Source organism: Podarcis muralis, chromosome 3 (assembly GCF_964188315.1).
Source record: "Podarcis muralis chromosome 3, rPodMur119.hap1.1, whole genome shotgun sequence".
Lineage (NCBI taxonomy): Eukaryota > Metazoa > Chordata > Lepidosauria > Squamata > Lacertidae > Podarcis > Podarcis muralis.
The window spans coordinates 75,887,445-75,909,282 of record NC_135657.1 but is presented as its reverse complement, the minus strand read 5'-3'; the positions used below and the strand labels follow the sequence as shown (position 1 = coordinate 75,909,282).

Genomic DNA, 21,838 nt, shown 5'->3' with positions numbered 1-21,838 from the left:
TGTCCCAGTTTGTGAACTTTACCTCAGTCTAAGAATGGAATCAGAACGGTTGAAGGGCACAGGCGACGGGAGGCCTCATTAGGGAAAGGGCACCTCGGTTTAAGAATCGTTTTGGTTTAAGAACGGACTTCCGGAACGGATTAAGTTCGTAAACCAAGGTACCACTGTAATAAGCTGTAATGGTCTACAAAGAGTGAAGAAAAGCTTTCCTGCACCTGAATCAAGGACAATGAAGCAGTTCACAAGTTCTTTATTAAACAATTCTGAGCCAATAGACCAAAGACATATTGAAAATTATTGTCAACAGTTTGCCATATCCCACTTTCAGCTTGCTCATTTTGATAAAAGAAGCCTTGTCTTTTGAAACAAACAAAAAAAGTATGCAAGCAATTCCAGAACACCCCACTCTCACTCTCACACTACATACAGCATTGCAGTCTAAGAAAAAGATTTATACTATTATTTGTGCAAAACAGCACATGTATGGTCTGGAGCCAGGGGCTTGGAAGATCATTTTGTATTCTTCTGTCATGTTTAGTAAAAGAATCATAACTTGGACTACAACTTTTAAGTATATGGGTAGTATTTCTTTTTAACAATGTCAGGAGAAAACTAGTTTCTTCTTCTGGCTCACCTGTTGAGCTGCTAAGCTGCTCAGCTGGAAACCACTCTTTGCATATCTTACAAAGTAGTCATTTTAGACAATTCAAAGGCAAGAATGTTTAGCTTGAAGTCATTCTGACTCTATTTCAATAGCCCAGAGCAGCGTTAAAATTGACCCCTGCAATGTTCAAAAGTGGTAATATTACTATTCTATTTGGTTTTAAACATTTATGAATGTAGCCTTTAAGGATACGATAATGTGGACTATTTTGTAGCTGAGGAAAGATACATATGATCTATATGTTCTCTTCTTTAAGTTTTAAAAAAGGCTTCATACTTTCTTATTGACAGAGAAACTTTCCTATTTAAATTCCATCTCTTCTAGCTCGCCACTAGTACCATACTGCATATCTTCTACAGGAATCTAATTTATAAAACCTTACACTCCACCTTCCTAAAAAAAATAAAAGAAAACCCACCTTGAACCAACCAGCTGTTTTCTATGAAAGTATCTCAGATTTCAAAATGTGCCCACCTGGCCCCAAAAGGTTGGTTTTCTGTCAAGGTCTAGGGTTAGGAGACAGAAGTTGGAGAGCTGGGAACTTTTTTCAGAATAATCAGTAAACAGCCCAAATTTCATTGGCAGCAGCTCAGTGATTGATTTATTTTTCTAAGCTGAAAGTTGGCCCAGTCTCCTCAGTTCAATGAGATATGTTTATCACATGCCAGGCATACCCTCATGTTAGAATAGGAGTAGGAGATAAGTTACAGCTTCAAGAGAAGGCATGGAGGTAAAGAAAAAAACAAAATTTTTAAATTCAATCCTGTGTAAACTTGAAATACTGTGGGACTATTTTATCAGTCCCATATCAGACTTAGTATTTGTAAGGATCATGAGCACTAACTAATGTCATGAGAGACTGGGTAAAAAACCCCAAACATGTAGGTAGGTGGGGATTGGGAGAGAGGAATCCTGATTCTTCTTTTTTACCCTATCACAAAAGAGAGTAGCTTTTTAAGGTATAAACTCACTATGCAAACATTCTCAGCATGTGTGCCAAAAATCTATGTATGGTACAAGGCCTAAGTAAACATTAAGAAATCTATGAGGGGATTTAGAAAGCAGTAAAAACAAACCTACCGTACCTTTTCATCTACATTCCCATTGCGGTCAACATGGTGAAGTAATGCCAAGTGAGTTATAAGCCACCAACAAAAAGTCAGGGGGTCCTTGCATGGAATAGATTTGAAGGCAGATACTGCTTCTGTATCCCTCTTTTTTTCAAATACATCCTTTAGAATGTTATTCAAACAGCTCCAAAAAGACTGCAATGAAAAGAAAGCCACTCAGCTTTTTTTATAAAAGAAGTTCAATTTTATAATGTAGTGCACACACATACCAGTCACCCTGTCCATCTCTTGAAATAATTTTGCTGTTGCTGCTTTCCTTTACCAGCTTGTAGACAACCGTGGGTAGACTCTGAAGTTGATATGCATCACTTGCTGCGCTTCTCAAAGCGATCCTTTTAAATCAGGCATGGGGAACCACTGCCCCAGGAACCTGATTAGACCTGGCACAAGTACCAATTTGCCCTGTAAGGCAGTTTGGTCCAAACCCACCTGCCCCACATTCTGCCTCTAAAGGAACACAGACCCCTTTACAGATTATCAGAGAATGGAACCAAGTGTAAAAGAATGCTTACGGTACATAAAATAGTTTGGGACATTTGTTCATCTGTCTACGAATATCTGAACGTTTCAAATGCAATTTTTTTCATAGAATATTACCCATGCTAGTCATGCAACGAGTCTTACCTCTGTAAGGGATCCTTTATTTCTGTGATTGAGCAGATGAATAAGCAAAATCCACAATTCTTTTACACATGTGCAAGGGTAGTGGTGACTAGTTAGAGCTTCAGAGGGCCTTACCTGCGATGAACAAACAATTTCTTCAGAGCAAATAGTGGAATTTAACATATGAACACTTTTAGAAATATTCACTGCAGGAAATAGCTAAGATATTGTCATTAAAACGCCATATTTTTCCATGTATAACACGCCCCCATGTATTTTTGGGGACTCTAAGAAAATTGGAGATGGCCCAGAGCTGTTGAGCTTTTTTGGGGGGAGGACTGCCCATAGTTGCGGAGCTTTGGGGGGGGGGGATGCAGAAAATCACTAACCCAACTAACAAATGCTGACAATCACTCATGCTGCAGAAGCCAATAAGCGTCTGCCCGCTCAACAACAGCAGCCGGCAGTCGCACGCCCAATTGCCACAGCAGCAGCCAATCTAAATCTGCCCTTGCCACGGCAACCAATCACCCACCCAATTACCGCAGCAGCAACCAATCCAAAGCAGCCCTTGCCGCAGCCACCAATCACCCACCAAATCACCGCTGACAAGCTCGTGGGTGCAACCAATCACCTGCCCCCCCTATGAACTATCCGTGTATAAGAAGACCCCTGTTTTTTAACATTATTTTAGAGTAAAAAAAAACTCGTCTTATACATGGAAAAGTATGGTAACTCTAAATGTGAAAGGATTAAATAAGCCAGAAAGTGGAACATACTTTGAATATTGAGGGTTGTTGTTAAAGAGGAAGTTAATATTTTTAAAAGGGTCTGTGATAAAAGTTGTGTTTTCCCCTGCTACCTAGTAGGGTTTTTTAAAAATAAAAATTCTTATCTATTTCTTCCTAAAAACTACCTTACAGATGAGAATTGGCAGCTGGGTCCTTATCTCAATTCACCAACAGCAGTGGGATGAATTTATGCCTCTAACTGGACACAAGCCATATCCCACAAATAGCTGTTACTTTTTGTGAAAGGATTCATGAAGAGCCTTTTCACCTTACTAATACACTGAGGCTGCAAATCTAAACATACATGCTAGAAAGGAAACTCTACAGAGCATAACGCACCTTCAGAGCAAAGTGTGCTAATTTTAGATTTAAGAAGCGCTATACAAATTACCTAGAGCTCTCACATTTCCAGTGCAAACTCTGTGCTGAACAAACAGCACTGCCCTAATGAAACACATGATAGAACAAAATCACTACTTCTGTTCTGAAACAATGTACTATTTCATGAGTTGTTAGTCTGCCATCTTTAATCAAGTGGGTTTTACCTTGATCCACCAGCAGGTGGTATTGTAGCCACATACAGCAACTAGATACCACTCCCATTTATTTTCAGAATTTTTTTTAAAAAAAGTTTCACATTATTTTGCATTATATTTAGCTATATATTGCTTGCTGTTACATGCCATGCTAGACTGGCTTTTACACAATTGCAAGGGTGTCTTTTCTATTGGTTAACGTTTTCATCACCCAAGTTATTAATAAGCTTTTTGCTGTCTGGAACTTGTGAAGGTAGAAGATTGGCAAAGGAAACTCAGTGCATATTAAAAGTCTTCCAAACATAGCTTTCTTCGGATACAGTACTTAGAAATATGTTCTTATAGAAGGATAAGATTGCTAAAATACAAAGTAAAATAACGACTAAATAACAACAAACTGTGTTAACAAAGGAGTGATCTTAATGGTAACATTATTTCCACTTTCTCAATTGTTATTTGGGGATGGAATGCTTAGAAATATATAAAAATAATGATAACACTAATACTTAAGAATTTAAACTGCATTGGCATACAAATATGGCAGGGAATAAAATCTCATGAAGGGCAGTAGAAAAGTGTTTTAAAATACTTAAAAATATATATGTTTACATACAATCTGAATTAGAAGCCACGGAAAGCTAAATTCTGTGATTTCAAACAGTTTCTTCAATTTTGCTGTTTTACAACTTTGTATAATTTACAGCAGTTTTTGCTACTTATAGTCTTTAATACAGTGCTTATTTCAACTCAGGGCAAAAATACACCTCAAAATTATTTCCTCATTCAGCTGGCAAGTAGAGGTGAATAAACAGTTCCTAACCAAGAGTCTTTAAATGATATAGTCCTTTAATACAAGCTAAAATATAAGGATTTGATGAAAAGCTAAATTCAGATAGGAAACGCCTTTTACTGTCTAGCTTTAAAAAGCCAGCTATGCAACACTCGTACAACATTACAAAATAAGATGATCATTATACCTTTGTATACCTGTTAGCTGCCAAACTTATCAGATCATAGAAGAGGTTTCCACAATGTTCTTCAAACAAACTGATATTGGTTAAATTTTCACCTGTTAAATTTGAGAACCTGTGAGCATATACCGTTTGCCCTAGAAAATAAAAAAGGAAATGAAGGAAGTTTATGCTTTGATATTGACTTTATGAATACAGACATAGACATGCATACATACTTTCACTTTATTTGAGCAAAGAAAAGCAAGTAATCCTTTTTTATGTTCTTTTAAAGAAAACGTTAACGGGGGGGGGGGGATTACCCCAAATTTGTCCTTAGTTTTCTGACATTGTGTTTTGCAGCAGGTAAAGGAAATTTTACAGCGTATGTTTAATTCAGCCAAAATCATAATGATGTGGTTTCTCCATACTGCTCTGACAACATACAGTGGTACCTCGTGTTACGGACAGGATCCGTACCGGAGGCCAGTCCGTAACATGAAATGTCTGCCACTAGAAGCGCTGCATCTGCGCAGGCGCACAGCACAATTTGGCGCTTCTGCCCATGCGGTGAAACCCAGAAGTAACCTGTTCCAGTACTTCTGGGTTGCCATGGGACGTAACGCGAAAAGACACAACATGAAGCGGACGCAACATGAGGTATGACTGTATACAGCTTTTACCCCATTTGACCAGGGGTGAGTGTTAATAAAGCAGTTTTATACATTGTTGCAATGGCATGGAAGCAATTCAAGGAATAAAAGCAATGATATGTACTGCAGTACTTTGTCTGCAGTTTATTCACAAACAGAATTGAGAAATTCTACATAGTCAAGGGGCAATTTCTCCAGTTTGAGGTAGAAATACTTTCCTAGGTTAGAACAGTTACAAATATAGGAAACTGCTTTATATTGAGCCATGTCATTGGTCAGTCTAGTTCAGCATTATCTACAACGAACATGTGAGGCATTCCAGGATGTCTCTTCCAACTCCTTTTGGGCATGCCAGATATTGAATCAAAGGCTTTCTGCATGCAAATCAGATGCTCTACCACTAAGCTGTGGTTCTTCCACAAATTACAGACACCACAGAATGTATTTATCTTTTCCCTCCCCACCCCACTGCACAATATTTCGGAGGGCAGGACCTTCCACAGGCAGGGAAATGCACTCTTTCAGCAGTAAATGGGGAGAAAATTTAGAGGCTCCCATTATAAATTGACCTGCATTTTGTACTGGAAGGGTACCAGTACACTGGAATGGAAGCCTTTTGCTTGCTGAGCATTGCTTTTGGATTTGCCTTACAACCTGCTGGTTTCTTCTCCATTTCAACTCACTCCCAACACAATGGGAGGATGTCCAAGGGACAATAAGCAAGGGCTTACTGAATATCCTGTCAATTTGCACAGGGGCCTGCTGGCTTGGCCATGTGTGTACACATGGTTGCCAGCCTTTCAAATGAATTTAAGAACACTAAAGACTAACTTTTGTTTTCAAGTAATAGATTTGGTTTAGGGTTGTACTGAAAGACTAACACATGTGTGCAAATTAAGTGAGGGGTTCTTAGCCAAAAGATGAGATTAAGTACGCCCACATGCAGAAATAGATCAGAAATTCCACTGAAATCAATAGGACAAATAATATACTTTAATTGGTTTAAAATAATTTGTGGATAGATATATTGTCATTTAAATTGATGTAAAAATGGAGTTTTGCTGTGAAGAGATAAATTGACTTTTTAAATGATTTTTTTAATTTAAAAAATGTGCTGATTTACTTTCCAGACTACTATTTTCCCAATAATTTGCACATGTGCTTTTTGAACCAAAGAGTTTAACATCTCCCATAGAACCCAACACACAAATAATGCAAAAGAACAATCTGAATTGCAAAGGCAAAACCTACTTGGCATCTTTTCACCAAGAAGATGAAGAATTTCCAACAACGACCAGTGGATGTCTAGATGAAGATGCATCAGATGCCATGATGGGGAAAATAACTGTAATTAAAAGAAAACATTGCACAAAAATATTCCCGATAACCCCAGGTTCACAGGCTGTTTCTTTCAGATGAGTGCATGATTAGCATGAAGGTCTGAAGAATATTTTAAAGAGACTTTGGTTAAACAAGCTTAAGAACATTCCTATGAATGGGAACCCTTCATTACCAGGACTATCAGGCTAACTATGCAAAGGTTTGAAAAGCAACCTCCATGTGTGTGTTTGTGGGTGTACCCCTGCCCCTCCCACCCCTGGTTTTAAATGTCGCATGTTCAGGCAAAAGGCAAAATGACTTTTCATTTTCTGGAAGTGGGGTTGCAATTTTTATAATGGGGCATGAAGTGTAACTTATTATCAAAATGTTAACACAAGATTGGATCTAACTAAGTTCTACTTAGAGTGGACTTTTAAAATATTCTACCAAAAACGTATGTGACTGAAAGCAATGATGGGCAGCTCAATCATTTCGCTGCCATATTAGCATTATCACAAGAAATATAGCCACCATGCAAATATCACCGTGGCACTACTAAACAATATTGGAATTATCTGTCCTACTAGGTGATGTAACTCAGGTGTATGTCTTAGGTTAGTGCTAATATAGTGCCATAAGCTATAACACTGCCCTGGTGGGATACACAAAATGTCCCTTTCTTGGCAATATGATAAGAGAGAACTTGCAAGAATAACTGGCCAGCAAGTTTATAATGCCTCTTTTCTAAATTATAATATGTGCCTACTAGAAATGTCTATATGCGCCAACAACAACAACAAAAAGTACAGTCAAAACCTTTGCTTGTGGTGGAACAGTCAATCCTCCAAGAACACAACTAGAGAGTTCATGCAGGTGTCCAACGTGCAATGTCAAAGAATGGAGTTCCTCAACAAGTAATGAAGGTAATTGTGCTTCCTGCTTTTCAAATGGATGAAGCAACTCATCTTCTGCTTCGTGTGGCACCAGATATCTGAATGAAGATGTTAACATGTAATATCATGCAGCACCAACTATGCAAACAAAAATTAAACAGGAACCATGTCTGACAACCTACCTGAAGATGAACATTTTCACATACTGCAGGAACTGAATGCACTGCTGCCTGATGTTTTGGGCTTCCCAGTGAAGCTCTGCAGCCTGACCTGAAACCAAGGCAGAAATTAGGAATGTGTGATTTCAGGTATGCTGCATTGACATAACCCATTTTCCCCAAACTGGAGGGGAAACAGAGTGCAAGTTGATTATAAAAACTACAAATGAACAAAAAGGAATAAATAATTTCTATCACGTCATGTGGGCACTCAATCTAAATAAAATTAAAGAGTTATAGACAACAACATTATCCTATAAGGGGAAATAATCAGTGGCCACATGGCAACTGTTTGAAACCTTTCTGCAAAGAAGCTGTTTACATGCAGCAGCTTACTACACACATCATGCCTTTAAAAAATACCCAAGAGATCTACTGTGACATGGAAAACACTACTAGGATGGTTATGTTACTACATACTGACAGCTCACTATTTAAAGTGGCACTGATGTATACACAATGTCAGAACTGTACCTTAATGAAAGAAATTCCATACAAAAGATGGAAACAGAAGAACCTCAAAAAGCTAAAATAGAATCGGAGGAAACAAGTTGTAGTTCATCTGATGCTTCAGCTTTGCTGGTACTGATCCAACAGCTTAAATGCATGAGTAGGGATTGATCCTCCCTCAGTTATTTTTGCACTGATGGATGTGCATGGGAAACTGTAGACAAAAATCTTCCTGTGTATAGAGCAATAAATCTGTCTCATGATTGCTCTTTATTTATTTAAAATATGTTTATCTTGCCCTTCATCATAAACAATCCCAGGACAGGGTACATCCATGTGCACATGAATGCTTCAAAGAGCTTTGGGATTTGGCATGCACCTTTCAAAACATTTTTAAAGACCATGTTTTATGGCTGCCAACTCAAAATGTGCAATGTATTAGCCAACTGACGGTGCTCTTTACTTATCCATTATGCCAAAGGATGGCTACACTTTGTGTCCAAGCATTTGTCATCACTTTAATCAAGTGATCCACTACCCATGGGTGAGGACAAGGACAAAGCCAATTGTGATCCCCCCCCTGCCCCCGTTGGGTTATTATGGCTGTTGCAATAACAAAGTTTTTCTTTTAAAGGTTAGCAATTTTTAATAGGGTTCACTTATGAGAAATATCAAGTCAGTGCATCAAAATTGTGTATAGTTCATAAGTTTTGAATACTGGAGGAAGGGAAAGGGGAAGGTTCCATTTAAAACAAACAAACAAACAAAATATTTATTGCTAAAAATATATAGCAAGGCACAAACAACCTAGAAGCATTAAAAAAAACTTACCAAAGTCAGATATACTTGGTGGAATGAGGTTTTCCAATTTGTGTATTTGTTGCCTATCAACAAAGAAAGCACATACAAACAACAAAATTTTGAAATCTAAAATCAGGTTCTTTAATCAAAATCAACCAATAGCTTCTTCATTCTTGGGGGTAAATCGACTAACAGTTGAAACAAAAGGTACATAAAAAACTGAAAAAATCAAGCCAATTTGCATGCTCTGCCTGATCCCTTGATCACCTCCTACAGATAATGATGATTCCACATAAAAGAGTTTGTTAGTGCTTATTCCTGGTTTAACTAACAGAGAGTATGGGAATACCAGAACTATGTTAATGTATGGCAGGCTGAAACACAACAAGGGAAATAAACAAGAGATTTGAAGAAACTACAAGGGAAGTCTATATTTGTCTCGGCTTAAGATAGAGATGGGGGGGGTGGTTTTTTTGTTTTTGCTTTTGCCTCAGGGCCTCATTTCCTCATGGACAATTTCCAGAGGGCTGCTTGCAAGTGATGCTGGGGCAATGGATGTGGTTCTTGGCTTTGTACAATAAACTACATTCCAACCAGGCAAAAGTGTGTGTGTGTGTGTGTGTGTGTGTGTGTGTGTGTGTGTGATGGTCACTTGCTGGATCATCACCTTGTCATAGTGAGTGGGCTTGCACGTTCCTATGACCCTTGTGAGTGAAGCCGTTGGGAGTCTTGTATTCCCAGCAGGGTCACCCAAGATGGTAAGGTCAAAGGGGAGGAGCTAGACAAAGAATGATCCAAGAAGTCCTCAATGGCAGAACCGGCAGAAGATAGTAAGTGGTATGTTACAACGGCTGTGAAGACAGATGAAGGCTGCAGCAGATATGAATCTACTGGTCACCTACTGAAAGGCACATTTGGCAAACCCTCACTGTGATCATCCCCGGCATGGAAACCTATGTCCTTACTGTGGAAGGACCTGTGGATCCAGAATTGTCCTCCACAGTCACTTATGGACTCACTGTTAAGACCGTGTTCATGGAAGACAAGCTTACTCAGTTATGAGTGATTGCCAAAGAATAAGTAGTGTGTGTCTAAAACACATCTATATAATCTCCCAACCCAGGCAAGCAAGAGGTAGTATTACAGTTCAATGACACATTCTAGATACCTCAGGAGGGTGCAGAGCAAGGCTGGTGAGAGGTGTGGCCCGGAGAGAGGGACAGCCATACAGAGAGGATTTGATGGTCCCAGTAAGCCCCTGAGGTTCCCCACCATGAGCTTAAGATAAGAGCTAAAGCATCAGAAAAATGCAATTCCAACTCTAGATGTGGCATTGGCTATATATGCTTTCTGATCTTAAGTACGGCTCTGTATCTTCAACAGAAAATTTTACTAAAGTTATTTAGCATTTGGCACTGATTGGCACATTGTCCGGGGGCTATTAAATTTACTTGCTACAAAAGGAGACAACATACTCAACAAAAGGTTAAGCAACTTTTTATAACCAGGCAGTGGTATAGCCTGAATCCCCGGCTTTGCTAAAAAAAAAAAAATGACAGCCACAGCTAATCATACAGAACAGGAGTAAGGTGCCTTTTACAGGAAATGCCAGTTAATAAGCAGGCAGATCCATTCTGCACTGGATGCAATTTTCAAATGTCAAACTATTCTGAAGTGTAGCCTCATCTAACAGTAATACAGATGCTAAATAGATAGCTATGGTCAAGGCTAGAACTAGAGGAAAATATTATATTCCAGTTTGGGGCAAATGCAATTTGTGAAATGAACCCCATACACAAGAACCAATAAACCCATAGGCCCCATGACTACCAAGAGAGAAGTAGCAATGTTTCAAAAACTGGCAGGCATCAAAGTAAACCCCATGATCTCATCCTGTAATTGGCATGGGCCACATAATGTAGCTGCAACCAGCCACAAGCAGGGATCAGTAAACTGTTCCCAAACACATGTTAATATAACATGAATGCAGGGTAGGGTTGGAAAAATGACAAGTGAAGGCAGGAGGAAGGGGTGCTTTTCTATCACAGTGACCATAGATTCTCTCATTAAAAAAAAAACCCCCTCCCTCTTCAAGCCTATTTTTCTCTCAGCCAGGCTTGTTTCCAGAATTTTCCTGAGGAGAAAATATATTTAAAATGGTTTGGTGAGGGGAGAGAATAAGTTTGCAAGGTAGATGGTGGTGCCCTTCATTTGTTTTGGACGACACTTTCGATCTAGCCCAGCAGCATGGCCAAGAGTAAGGAATTATGGGAGTTGTAGTCCACAACATCTAGAGGGCATTTCTATTCCTGGAGTAGCAGAATGGTTAAGTAGCATCAGTCTACTTCTCAGTTCTCCCCTGCATATCACCCCCTTTTGCATCATATGATGTGGCAATGCCCAATAATACGATGTTTATATCCACCCTCCACTGGAAATGATCTCAGGGCAGGGTACAGTGAAGCTCAATTTAAAACACAAAACAATAAACGAACAACAGAGTAAATATAAAAACATAAATGCAACCTATAAAACTGCAGGGTGGCTACATTAGCCTGAAGCTGAAAAGCTAGTAACCTGCCAAATGGCTGAAAGAATTAAAAGCAAATAAGCTGGCATCAAAATGGAAAAAAGAGTCAGCAACAGGCATACCTCAGAGCGGGGTGGTCTAACATGTGGCCCTTGAGGCCTTTTGGGGCGGCCCTCAGCAACATTTGATGCCCCCTCACCCTGGTAGCCTTTGAGCTGCTTTCCCAATGTCCGGAGCCTTGCTTTGGGACGTTGGGAAGACAGTGCAAGGGCTGGCGGTGGTGTCAAATTTTGGCCTTGCTCCCTCAAGCAAAGCCAAAGGCAGTGTGTGACCCTCTGGTTCCGTGTGGAAGTACTCTTGCTGCCCACTTGGTATGAAAAGTTGGGCCGCCTTGCCTCACAGGGTGGACTGTTTCCAAATTAGGGCCCTATCACAGAGAAGGCCCATGCCACCAGCTAATGTACAGCTGTTGGACGTCAGATGCTAGGAAGGGCCTCCCCCAAATATCTTAAAGCCATAGAAACGTAGGAAGCTGCCTTATATCAAATCAGACTATTATTCCATCTAGCTTAGCCTTGTCCACTCTAACTGGCAGTGGCTTTCCAGGACCTCAGACCAGGACCTTTCCCACCCCAACTGGAGATGCCAGGGATTGAAGTTGGGGCCTTCTGCATGAAGAGCTGGTGATGCTCTGTCTGAATGCAGTGCCCTGGTTGGTGGTGCTGTTGCCAAGTGACATGGTTCTGCCCTAGCCTGCACTGTGAACCATGCAATGACTGGTAGGGATGCTACATTGTTAAGTCACTCTGTGCTGTGGGCATTGCTGCAATGCATGTTTTCACTCTGACTGGACTAGCACTATGCTGATGTTGTGTTGCTGAGTTCACCTGGAAGCCTGGCTCTGGAGCATTGCAGCCATTTTGCGCTGACAACAGCAACAAACTTGTAAGTGTAATGCTAAGCACAATTACCAGAAAGTTCATTGAACTTAGTGTGACTTATGCATGTTTACTCAATAAGAACTTTTTAAAAAAAGTGTTTGTGTGACACAAGCAACAGCATGGCCATTTCCCAAGGTTCAGCAACAATGTACCACAATAATAAAGTAATGTTATATGTTCAAAAGACCCTAAAAAAGCCCTCAGATCCACTCTCCAAAAGTGCTGTATATTTAGAGGACAATAATTTGGCTCAGTATAGTTATTGACTACATGCTATGGAGATAAATATACTAAAAAAACCATACCTAAATAATCCAAAGAGAAGTGTACAAGACTCAACCAAAGCAGTTTCGGTAACCCATTGGAAACCAAATAACTCTATGATGTCTTCTTCATAGTCATTTGGAAAAGGATCCAGCCCCAGCAAAACCCTGAAAAACATAGGCAGCATTATTCACAGGTTCTTAAAATGCTATTTATTTTATTAGATTTCTTACCTGCCCTTTATCATACGGCCCCCACAAAGGTTAAAACAAAAAAAATAACAAATATATATAAAAATAAAAGTTATAACCATAAGACAAGAAAAGTGTAAAAACAATTTTAAAATGTTCCCTATATAAAATAATATAAAGCAATTTCATATATAAACACAGTTCTAGTACAGATGCAGACTGGGATAAAGATATCCACTTAAGAGGCTTGCAGAAAGGCAAAGCTTTCCAGTAGCCATAGAACAGACAACAGAGATGGTACCTGCCTAATATACAACGGGCAGGAATTCCAAAGGACAGTTGCCACCACACTAAAGACCCGATTCCTGCAGAGCAGTGATCAATTGGGTATATAAGGGGTGAGACTGTATTTTAGGCCTGCTGGTCCCAAACTGCATAGGGCTTTGTATACCCTTTTTATAAGCAGCTTGAACTTAACTTGCTAATTGGCAGCTAGTGCAATTCATACAGCAGCAGTGTAACAGGGAGCAGTTGAACCACCACATTTTGCATCAGAGGCAGCTGCCAAACAAACATAAAGGGCAGCCCCAGATAGAATGTATTGCAGTAATCCAATCTGGAGGTTACAAGTACATGAATGACTGGTTATCCCGATCTTGAAATGGCTGAAGCTGGCAAAATGCTCTGGAGTAGAAGTGAATGAAAAAGCTCAACTTGAGGATGCGACTGGTGCAAAGAAGTGGGCCTCCTTCCGTGATTATATTGTTTCACTCCTGCTCGGGCAGCTTTGCAGCACATCTTTCACTGCTTGCACTCTAGCTGTCACCTACCCGTTTCACTGCCCTTAATTCCCTGGTCTACCAAAGTGCAGAACAGGCCCCACAGTATCAAAGAAGGCACATACGGGGATACCATTATTACTGAAATTCAGGTGGCATTCCCCATGTCCCTCCACACCCAGAAAGCTCCTCCCAAGGATGTCCTACATATATCCAACTTGTGAACTAGTATTATTTTGTCATGGGATCACGACCCTTTATCCACTATCTATACCACTGACACTTGCTGACCCACACACATATGCACACTCCTGTGTTGGCACCAATATAATTCAACAAAGCAGGTTCTGCTTTGAAGTCAGCTTCATATCCTGGTTAACCGCAAGCCCTGGCTCTGGCTGATGCTGATGAAAGCCTTGGTGAAATCATAGCACAGAATGGAAGAAATGTGAGCCAGAATGGAGAAGGAGCACAAAACCCTACAACTTGCCCTAGCTCCTTAATCTTGGCTGATATAAGGAACACTAGCTGCTCTAAAGTATTGCTAACATGATGTTGCTGTTACAGATTTCTGCCCTGTGTTAAGACCCTGCACTAGTAATGTATCCATGCACCATTCGCATAGGACACCTAGAACTCCCAATCACTTCTCAAGACCAGTACTGCAGTTCTGTTGTGTCACTGGCACTGCATCAGCATCTGAATTTATTACCACTGCAACAAAAAGCCGAAACGAAACTGTTTTTTCCCCAGCATCAAGCTATGCTACGTCAGTAACGTATGAACGAGCTCCCATACCCTCTATTCAAACAAAAGTCGAAGACACTAATGGGATCATTGTGCCACACAGCAGCTGTTAGAAGAAACTAATTAAACATTCTAAACTCTCAGTCCTGAACACACTCACACACAGGGGATTTTAATACTACTCAAAGTAATTATGCCACTGAAACATTCTTAGTAAAGTCAAGCCTGCCCAATAGTATTTTCAAGACAAAAGCCCAAGGGTGACATTTTTAAGTTTTACATACCTCTTAAGAGACCCACTTGCTAAATAAGAATCAGCAGAAAAGCTTTTCCCTCCGTTTGTGGTGTCTGATGCACAGGAGAAACTGAGGAGTCTGGCGCATTGTCTCTCCACTTCCATAGCCATCTCTAAGCTCTCAGTGAGTGATGAAGGCGCCGAGGGAGCACTGAAATCTTCATCCATTGTTCACACTTCTCTCTGAAGTAACATAGTACATGTTTTGTGTCTATTCTGTTTTCTAAATGTGAAACTGTCACAATTACATTTGGGCTACAGAACTAGAATATGAAGCCAAGCTAGAAACATTGTTTGCAAATAAATGTCCACTGATATTCCAAATAGCAGTAAGTTTTCAACCTGGGGAGCATCCCAATGTTTATAAGGAAACAAAACTTATGAAATGTTTCCTCATTAATTCCTAATGGGACACTGAGCATGCGAAGAATTTATAAGGCTTAAAAGGATAACTTATTATTCTGTGGAAGACCTTCTGTTGGTGCCCCACCATCTGTGGTGAGACCAATGAGATCCAGAGAGAGGGCCTTCTTGGTGGTGGTGCCCCAGAAAGCTGAGTGTGGGTTTTTTGTATTTAACAAATTTATATACTACCTTTCAAAATTAAAATGCTTCCGACAGCAATTTATATAAAATACAATAAATAACATTTAAAAGCATCTTAAGAAAAGGTTCTCTATTGATAAAACTAGCAATTCTAGCATAATATAGCCACCAAGACCAGACTACACAATTAGAGCCCCAGACACAATTGTGGAATCCTCTCTCCAGAGGTCTGCTGGATAACGGCTTTGTCTTTTCATCCCTAGGAAAAACCCTTTATTTTCCTAAGCCTTTTAGATATAGTTTTAATCTTAAACATGGAGTGTATTTGTATCTTTCCAAATTTTTCTTGTTCGCGGCAATCACATATACATACTAATTGTAAGCTACAAGGCCCTCTATAATTTGTTTATCTGGTTAAGGCAGCAGCCTCACCTGGAAGTAAGTCATATTGAATGCAATTGTGTGTAGTTCTTTTACAGCGCAATCCTAGGCATGTCTACCTAAACCTGGGTTCAATCCTAGGCACGTGTACAAATAAAGAGTACAGCCAAAATAAACAAAAGGAACATGTCTCAATTTAAGATTAGCTGAAACAAGAATGGGTGGCTCTTCTTCACACAGTGCATAATTAAATTACGGAATTTGCCAATACAGTACAAGACATAGTAATGGCTGTCAACATGGATGGCTATAAAAGGGAACTAGATAACTTCAAGGAGATTAAGTCTGTAAGTGGCTACTAGTTATGATTATTATAAATTACTCCCAGTATTAGAAGCAGTATGTCCCTGAATACTAGCTGCTGGGAAACACAAAAAGGACAGTGACATTGTGTTTACATATTCTTCAGGCACTTCTCATAGGCATTTGGTCAGCCACTGTGGAAACCATGCTGGACTTAATTGGCTTCTGGTCTGATCCAGCCAGGTTCGTCTTATGAAGTCTGATAAGTAATGTAAAGTGCATTTAGAAATGTTATTTTCTTCTTTCCTCCAGTGTCTTTTGTATGTGTACAATTGGAAAATATCAATTTATCATAAGAAAATCAAGCTACAAGTAAAATCTCTTTGGCACAATTGTGATTAACATTATCATGCAAGTGGGTATGTTAACTACAAAGCAAGGATAATAAATAAACCATCTGTTTATAATTTATTTTCTAATATTTACTTATTGTTGGCAAATCAGTAATTTCAAAACAAAGACTGGGAAATTGTGTATTGTGTACAGTCAAGTGCCCAGCACTGTAATGAACAAGCAGACACCTAATAAACTTAGCAAATCATTTCATCTCTAATAGTGGTGCTATGGCAGATTTTTATATCAGTTGAGTGCGGGTAATTTCAAGAGGGTTTTTGAAATGATAGAGTGCATGATGTGACAAATACAGGCTCACATTGTTGCAGTAAACACTGTCGCAGTAGATTCTGATTCCATGTTCACAGTTACGCACAAACTTAAAATTCCCACTTTGTTCATAATCATGCACTCAGTATGTGGGACACCTTGCTCTCCTCTCACCTCTAACCACCTGAGATTACAAAAGAGAGACTAACAGATATTAGCAGATAAACTAATCCACATCAATTGATTTTGAATGTGTGCCTTCAGCAACATAACATATTAAAGGAGCTTGTACACTGCATTCATGGTGGCTGCAGAGAGATTAGGTGGGTGTAAAAGGCATTTGTAAAATAGAATCAAGAAGACCCAAGCCCCTAAGCATGTGCTGCCTGTATTCCCCTCATTGGTGACTAAGGAATACTCAGAACAGCCTATTTCAGAGGTAGATAATTTCAACAAGGTTAACTTCCAAGCACAGTATATGTGCATTGCATTGCGGCCTGATGATGCTAATGTATACCCTTCTTTGTAGGGTATACATTACCCCTTGTGTATGTGATCTCAGACCTGAGCCCTGAGATCAGTGGAGGGTCCCTTTTCCACCATCAGGAAGGGCTCACTGTGCCGTGCCATGAGATAGGGCCTTCTCCATAGCGGCACCCCAAAAGTGAAATCCCCTCCTGTAGTGGCACAGGAAGCCTCTACTGTACTCAGCAAGATTAAAGGCACTGAGGTATGGATTTTTCTATGTCTGCTGCTATATTCAGTACCAGTATTCATTCAGTACATGTTTCGGTGTTCATTGTGTTTCACTCATCGTAAACCACTCTGGGATCCTTTTGAATTCAGGAAATTAATGAATAAAAATGAATGAATGCTTAGAAGATGCGGCTTAGCCCCACAGAAATGTGCAGAGGCCCAAGGGCCGCACTTCCTTCTGAGAGAAAAATGGTGGGACCCGAGGCCCAAAGCTGGCAGAGCAATGGGCATGAATAAATATTACAGTGGTACTTCGGGTTAAGAACTTAATTCGTTCCGGAGGTCCGTTCTTAACCTGAAACTGTTCTTAACCTGAAGCACTACTTTAGCTAATGGGGCCTCCCGCTGCCAGAGCACGATTTCTGTTCTCACCCTGAAGCAAAGTTCTTAACCCAAGGTAATATTTCTGGGTTAGAAGAGTCTGTAACCTGAATGGTATGTAACCCGAGGTACCACTGTACTTTTGTGCTGTTTCTACCCACAAATCCCCTTCTGCCCTCCATCCAGGCAAGAGGGAGGTCAAGGCCATTCCAGTCACGCAGAAACACCTGAGTGCGCAAAGCAGGCCTAGCAAGGGATGTATTGGGGGGGGGGGGAGGCCCAAGAGAAATCTGGAAGGCCGCATTTGGGTCCGGGGTCCTGAGGTTCCCAGCCCTGGTGGTGTATAAATCTGCAGCATTAATCTGGGATGGGAGAGGGAGGCTTCCAGATTCAGGGTTAAAGTTTAGAACTACTGTACATGAAAAAGGATACGTCCCAATGGGCGCCACGGCACTTAGTTTTTTACCCAGTCAAACACGCCCTGCTTGCAGCACCCAGAGACCCGCCGTCCCTCCGCCTCCAGTGAAACCCCGCTTGAGAGTGGGAAGGTCTGATGGGGGGGAGAAGCAACTGCCACCCCACCCCCCCACGCAGCGCCTCCTTGCACACTCACCTGCCGCCGCCTCCCGCGCTTCCCACGTCAATCACCCCCTCCGTCCCGCCCGCCGCTTCCTTTCGCAGAACAGCCGCCAACTCTCCCCCGAAACTCCCGCGCGCCGCCAGAGCCGCGTCACAGCGCCTGCTCCGGAGGTAGCAACCGCTGACGCAGCGCGTTCCGATTGGCCGGAGAGCCTCCTCGCTAAAGGCCCGGCCCCTTTTGCTTTCTCACCCGGAGGCCCCGAGAGGATCTTCTTCCGCTTTCACATTCACGGCGCTCTCCTTAAGTGTTGCTCCTGGAAGCGGGCAGGCCTGCGTCTTACTGTATTTTCCTTCCCCAAGCCTGCAGGGTTTGTTTGCCTGGAGCAAACTCTTGCTCGTGGGGCTTTCCTCCTCTTCTTGCTGCTGCTGCTGCTGCTATTACTTAGTGGGTTTAAGGTTTTAACAGCCTTGCAGTCTCGCATTGTGTTCCTGCGTGCTTATAAATGGCAAAAAGAGCAATTCCTCACTTACTCAAAATGCGTCCTAGAAGTCGCAGTAATTTCACTTTGGTTGACTCAGGCAAGCATGCATAGAGCTGTTTTAATTTAATAATTTGATTTAATTTACTTTTTAGCCCACCTTCCTCCCAAGCTGGGGTTCAAGGCAGCTTAAAACATTTAAAAACATCAATTGTAAACTATAGAATAATGAAAACTAGTTAGGAACAATAATTAAAATGTGCCTCAACATACTTAAAACTAGTAGCTGCTCCCAAGCTGATGTGTTTATAACCAGGTTATCAGAAGCAAGCAAGTTGTCTAGTTGGTGCTATGATATGTGAGTTTTTAAAATGAGAAGTTGCACATGCTCAAGAGTAGTTCTTTAACAGGTTTGATTTTGTTTGATTGTTTTTGCTCCAGCATATCAGTAGCAGAAAAAAATTGGTGACTTGCTTTTCATTTTCCCCCAGCAGCTTCAGGTGGCACAGAGCTTCTGTGGGCCACAATGCTAAGTGGGTTAAAGTCTTACAGCCCAGCTCTATCTATGCTTATCTGGAAGTAGTACAGGATTGTGATGGGGTGTTTTGGGTGTAAGGGGAGGGGTAGTATCTCTGGTGGAGGGCACTTCATGCTCCTGAGGTAGTTTGTTCACTTTTGGTCCTCATCCTGCACTCAGCTCTCACCTGTGGCTCCTAGAAGCTACAACCACACCCTGGGAAACTGCTTCAGCTGGCCAGCTGAACCAGGTGAGGGTAGCCAATGGATCCCAAACCCTTGGTGAGTTAGGGACTTCCCTTGCATGTGAAGACAGGCTCTGGCACATTGAGCAGATGAGACCAATAGTGGGTCCAACAGTCAAGAAGAGAAGTGAGAAGAGAGGGGTAGATGGGGCTTTTCAACCTGGGAGGGCAGCCCATCTAGGAGAACGAAAACTCTGATCCTAAAGCTTTGTTGCCTTGTGGGATATCTTCAGAAGAAAAGCCTAAGGTGTAAATCCTACACATAGCCAAAGTGGAGCCCCTAAGATGGATGGCACCTTGCACACCTCCTTCCAGCAACTCTTGCAACCAAACTGCTGCCAAACGTATTGCTCTGCTTTCCTTTGGACTACATCAGCAAAGCTGGGGGGGGGGGTCTTGTCGTCTGGGCCGCCCAAGATCCCCATACACACTGCCCAGGCTTGCGCCATGGGGAGGTACTTAAGTGCTGCTGGTACAGCAGTTTGACTTCACCCCTGGAGGTGCAATCCATTGTCTCTCAAAACAGACTGATGCTAACAACAACAACAACTGGCTGTTATATAGGTTTGCTCCAATGTTAAGTGTGCATAGGAATGCAGATTTAAGCTAAAATCCTTCACACACTTATTTAGGATTAAGCACAGTAGGACGGACCTCTCGGGAAGGGAATACATAGTTTTGCACTCTTAGTTGCATAATACGGACTTCCACCACTTACCTCTCAAGTTACCACAGAACACTATACTTGGCTAAATCTACAGGCGCAAGAATGAGCGCCGGCTGTGTGATAACATGGTTTGTAAAGACAAGAAGGTGGTACAAATAGAATTGTCTATTTTCTTACGATAATGAACACAAAGCCAGGAAGCTCACCTTGTGTGTCCCTAATGGATGCATTTCAGACAGAAATAATGTGTTTTTTTCTTAGAATGAAGCTGCAGGGATGGGAGATAGCATTCTCATGTTGAATCATTTCACGTTTTGTTTATTTAAGAGTATCCAATCAGAAAATAAATAGGTAGCCCTTAAATGGTAGAATAAGTACGCTTACATAACATAATAACTGCCTCATTGGGTGAACACAAGATCCATGGAGTCCAACAGCCAAAGGGCAGCCAGATACTTCAAAGAGCCCAAGAGCAGAAATGAAGGCAGCTGTTCATCACCAGTCTCATGCAGGGACATGCACCAATTTCTATACATACTTAGTTTGAAGCAAGTCACAATGGTTATAATGGGGTTCACTTCTAAACTGTATGGCAATATTGAAAAAGGCAAGTGCTAGGGGAAAAAATGGGAAAGTATTGAAAACAAAACTGCCAATATCATTACCGCTTAGATATTTTTGACTTGTTAAGCAGTATATACGTGCTTTCAATTTTTTTAAAAACCCCAATAAACCAACGATATAACTCTGTGACCATACTTGGAATAGTCTCTATTGATTCTGGTCATTTCACCTCAAAAAGAATATTGTTGAGCTGGAAAAAGTGCAGAAAAGGGCAACTAAAATGGTAAAGGGACTGGAGCAACCCCCATGAGGAAAGTTTACAATATTTCAGTTTTTTAAAAAAGGTGAGTAGTGGGGGAGATGATAGTAGCATATACACAATTGGAACCCAATCATTGTGTGGTCAGACCTGCTGTGTTACGTGGTTGCTGCTGCTTGGTTTTAAATTGTGGTTTGGATAGCTTTAAAGGGGGATTAAACTAATTCATGGAGGATGAAGCGATCAATGGCTACTAGTCATTATGGCTGTGCATTGCATTCATTATTGGAGAAGGTATGCCTTCAAACACCAGTGAGGACAATTCAATGAGACTGAAGGTACTTTCTATCACCTTTGGTGGACATGCCCGAGGATTAAGGCCTTCTGGGATATGATTTATAATGAAATTAAGAAGGTCCTTAAATGTACCTTTCACAAGAAACCAGAGGCTTTTCTCCTGGGCATGGTCGGCCAATTGGTGTCAAGAAAAGATAGGACGTTTTTTATGTATGCTACCACAGCAGCAAGGGTTCTTTTAGCAAAGTATTGGAAGACACAAGAACTACCCACGCTGGAAGAATGGCAGACGAATGTGATCGACTACATGGGACTGGCTGAGATGACTGGCAGAATTCGTGACCAAGGAAAAGAGACGGTGGAAGAAGATTGGAAGAAATTTAAAGTATATCTCAAGAACTGCTATAAAATTAATGAGTGCTAAAATGTCAAGGGTAATGAAAAAACAGAATTACAGCTGTAAATGATTAGGTAAGAGAAGAAGGGAAAAAAGAAAATGAGTAATC

The 21,838-nt window shown here is 41.0% G+C and overlaps 1 protein-coding gene across 1 annotated transcript in view; it reads right to left on the bottom strand.

Moving 5' to 3' along the window:
- MMS22L (MMS22 like, DNA repair protein) overlaps window positions 1–18,466 on the bottom strand; it is a 77,555-nt gene extending 59,089 nt beyond the window's left edge. Inside the window, exons 1-10 of the mRNA XM_077926146.1 lie at window positions 18,340–18,466; window positions 14,746–14,939; window positions 12,786–12,911; window positions 9,040–9,092; window positions 7,723–7,810; window positions 7,464–7,638; window positions 6,579–6,672; window positions 4,702–4,832; window positions 2,419–2,532; window positions 1,750–1,929 (exon numbers count right to left, since the gene is read on the bottom strand). Of these exons, the coding sequence (XP_077782272.1) occupies window positions 1,750–1,929; window positions 2,419–2,532; window positions 4,702–4,832; window positions 6,579–6,672; window positions 7,464–7,638; window positions 7,723–7,810; window positions 9,040–9,092; window positions 12,786–12,911; window positions 14,746–14,924 (1,140 nt within the window). The 5' untranslated portion in view covers window positions 14,925–14,939; window positions 18,340–18,466. The remainder of the gene's footprint in view (window positions 1–1,749; window positions 1,930–2,418; window positions 2,533–4,701; window positions 4,833–6,578; window positions 6,673–7,463; window positions 7,639–7,722; window positions 7,811–9,039; window positions 9,093–12,785; window positions 12,912–14,745; window positions 14,940–18,339) is intronic.
- Between the last annotated feature and the right edge of the window lie 3,372 nt (window positions 18,467–21,838).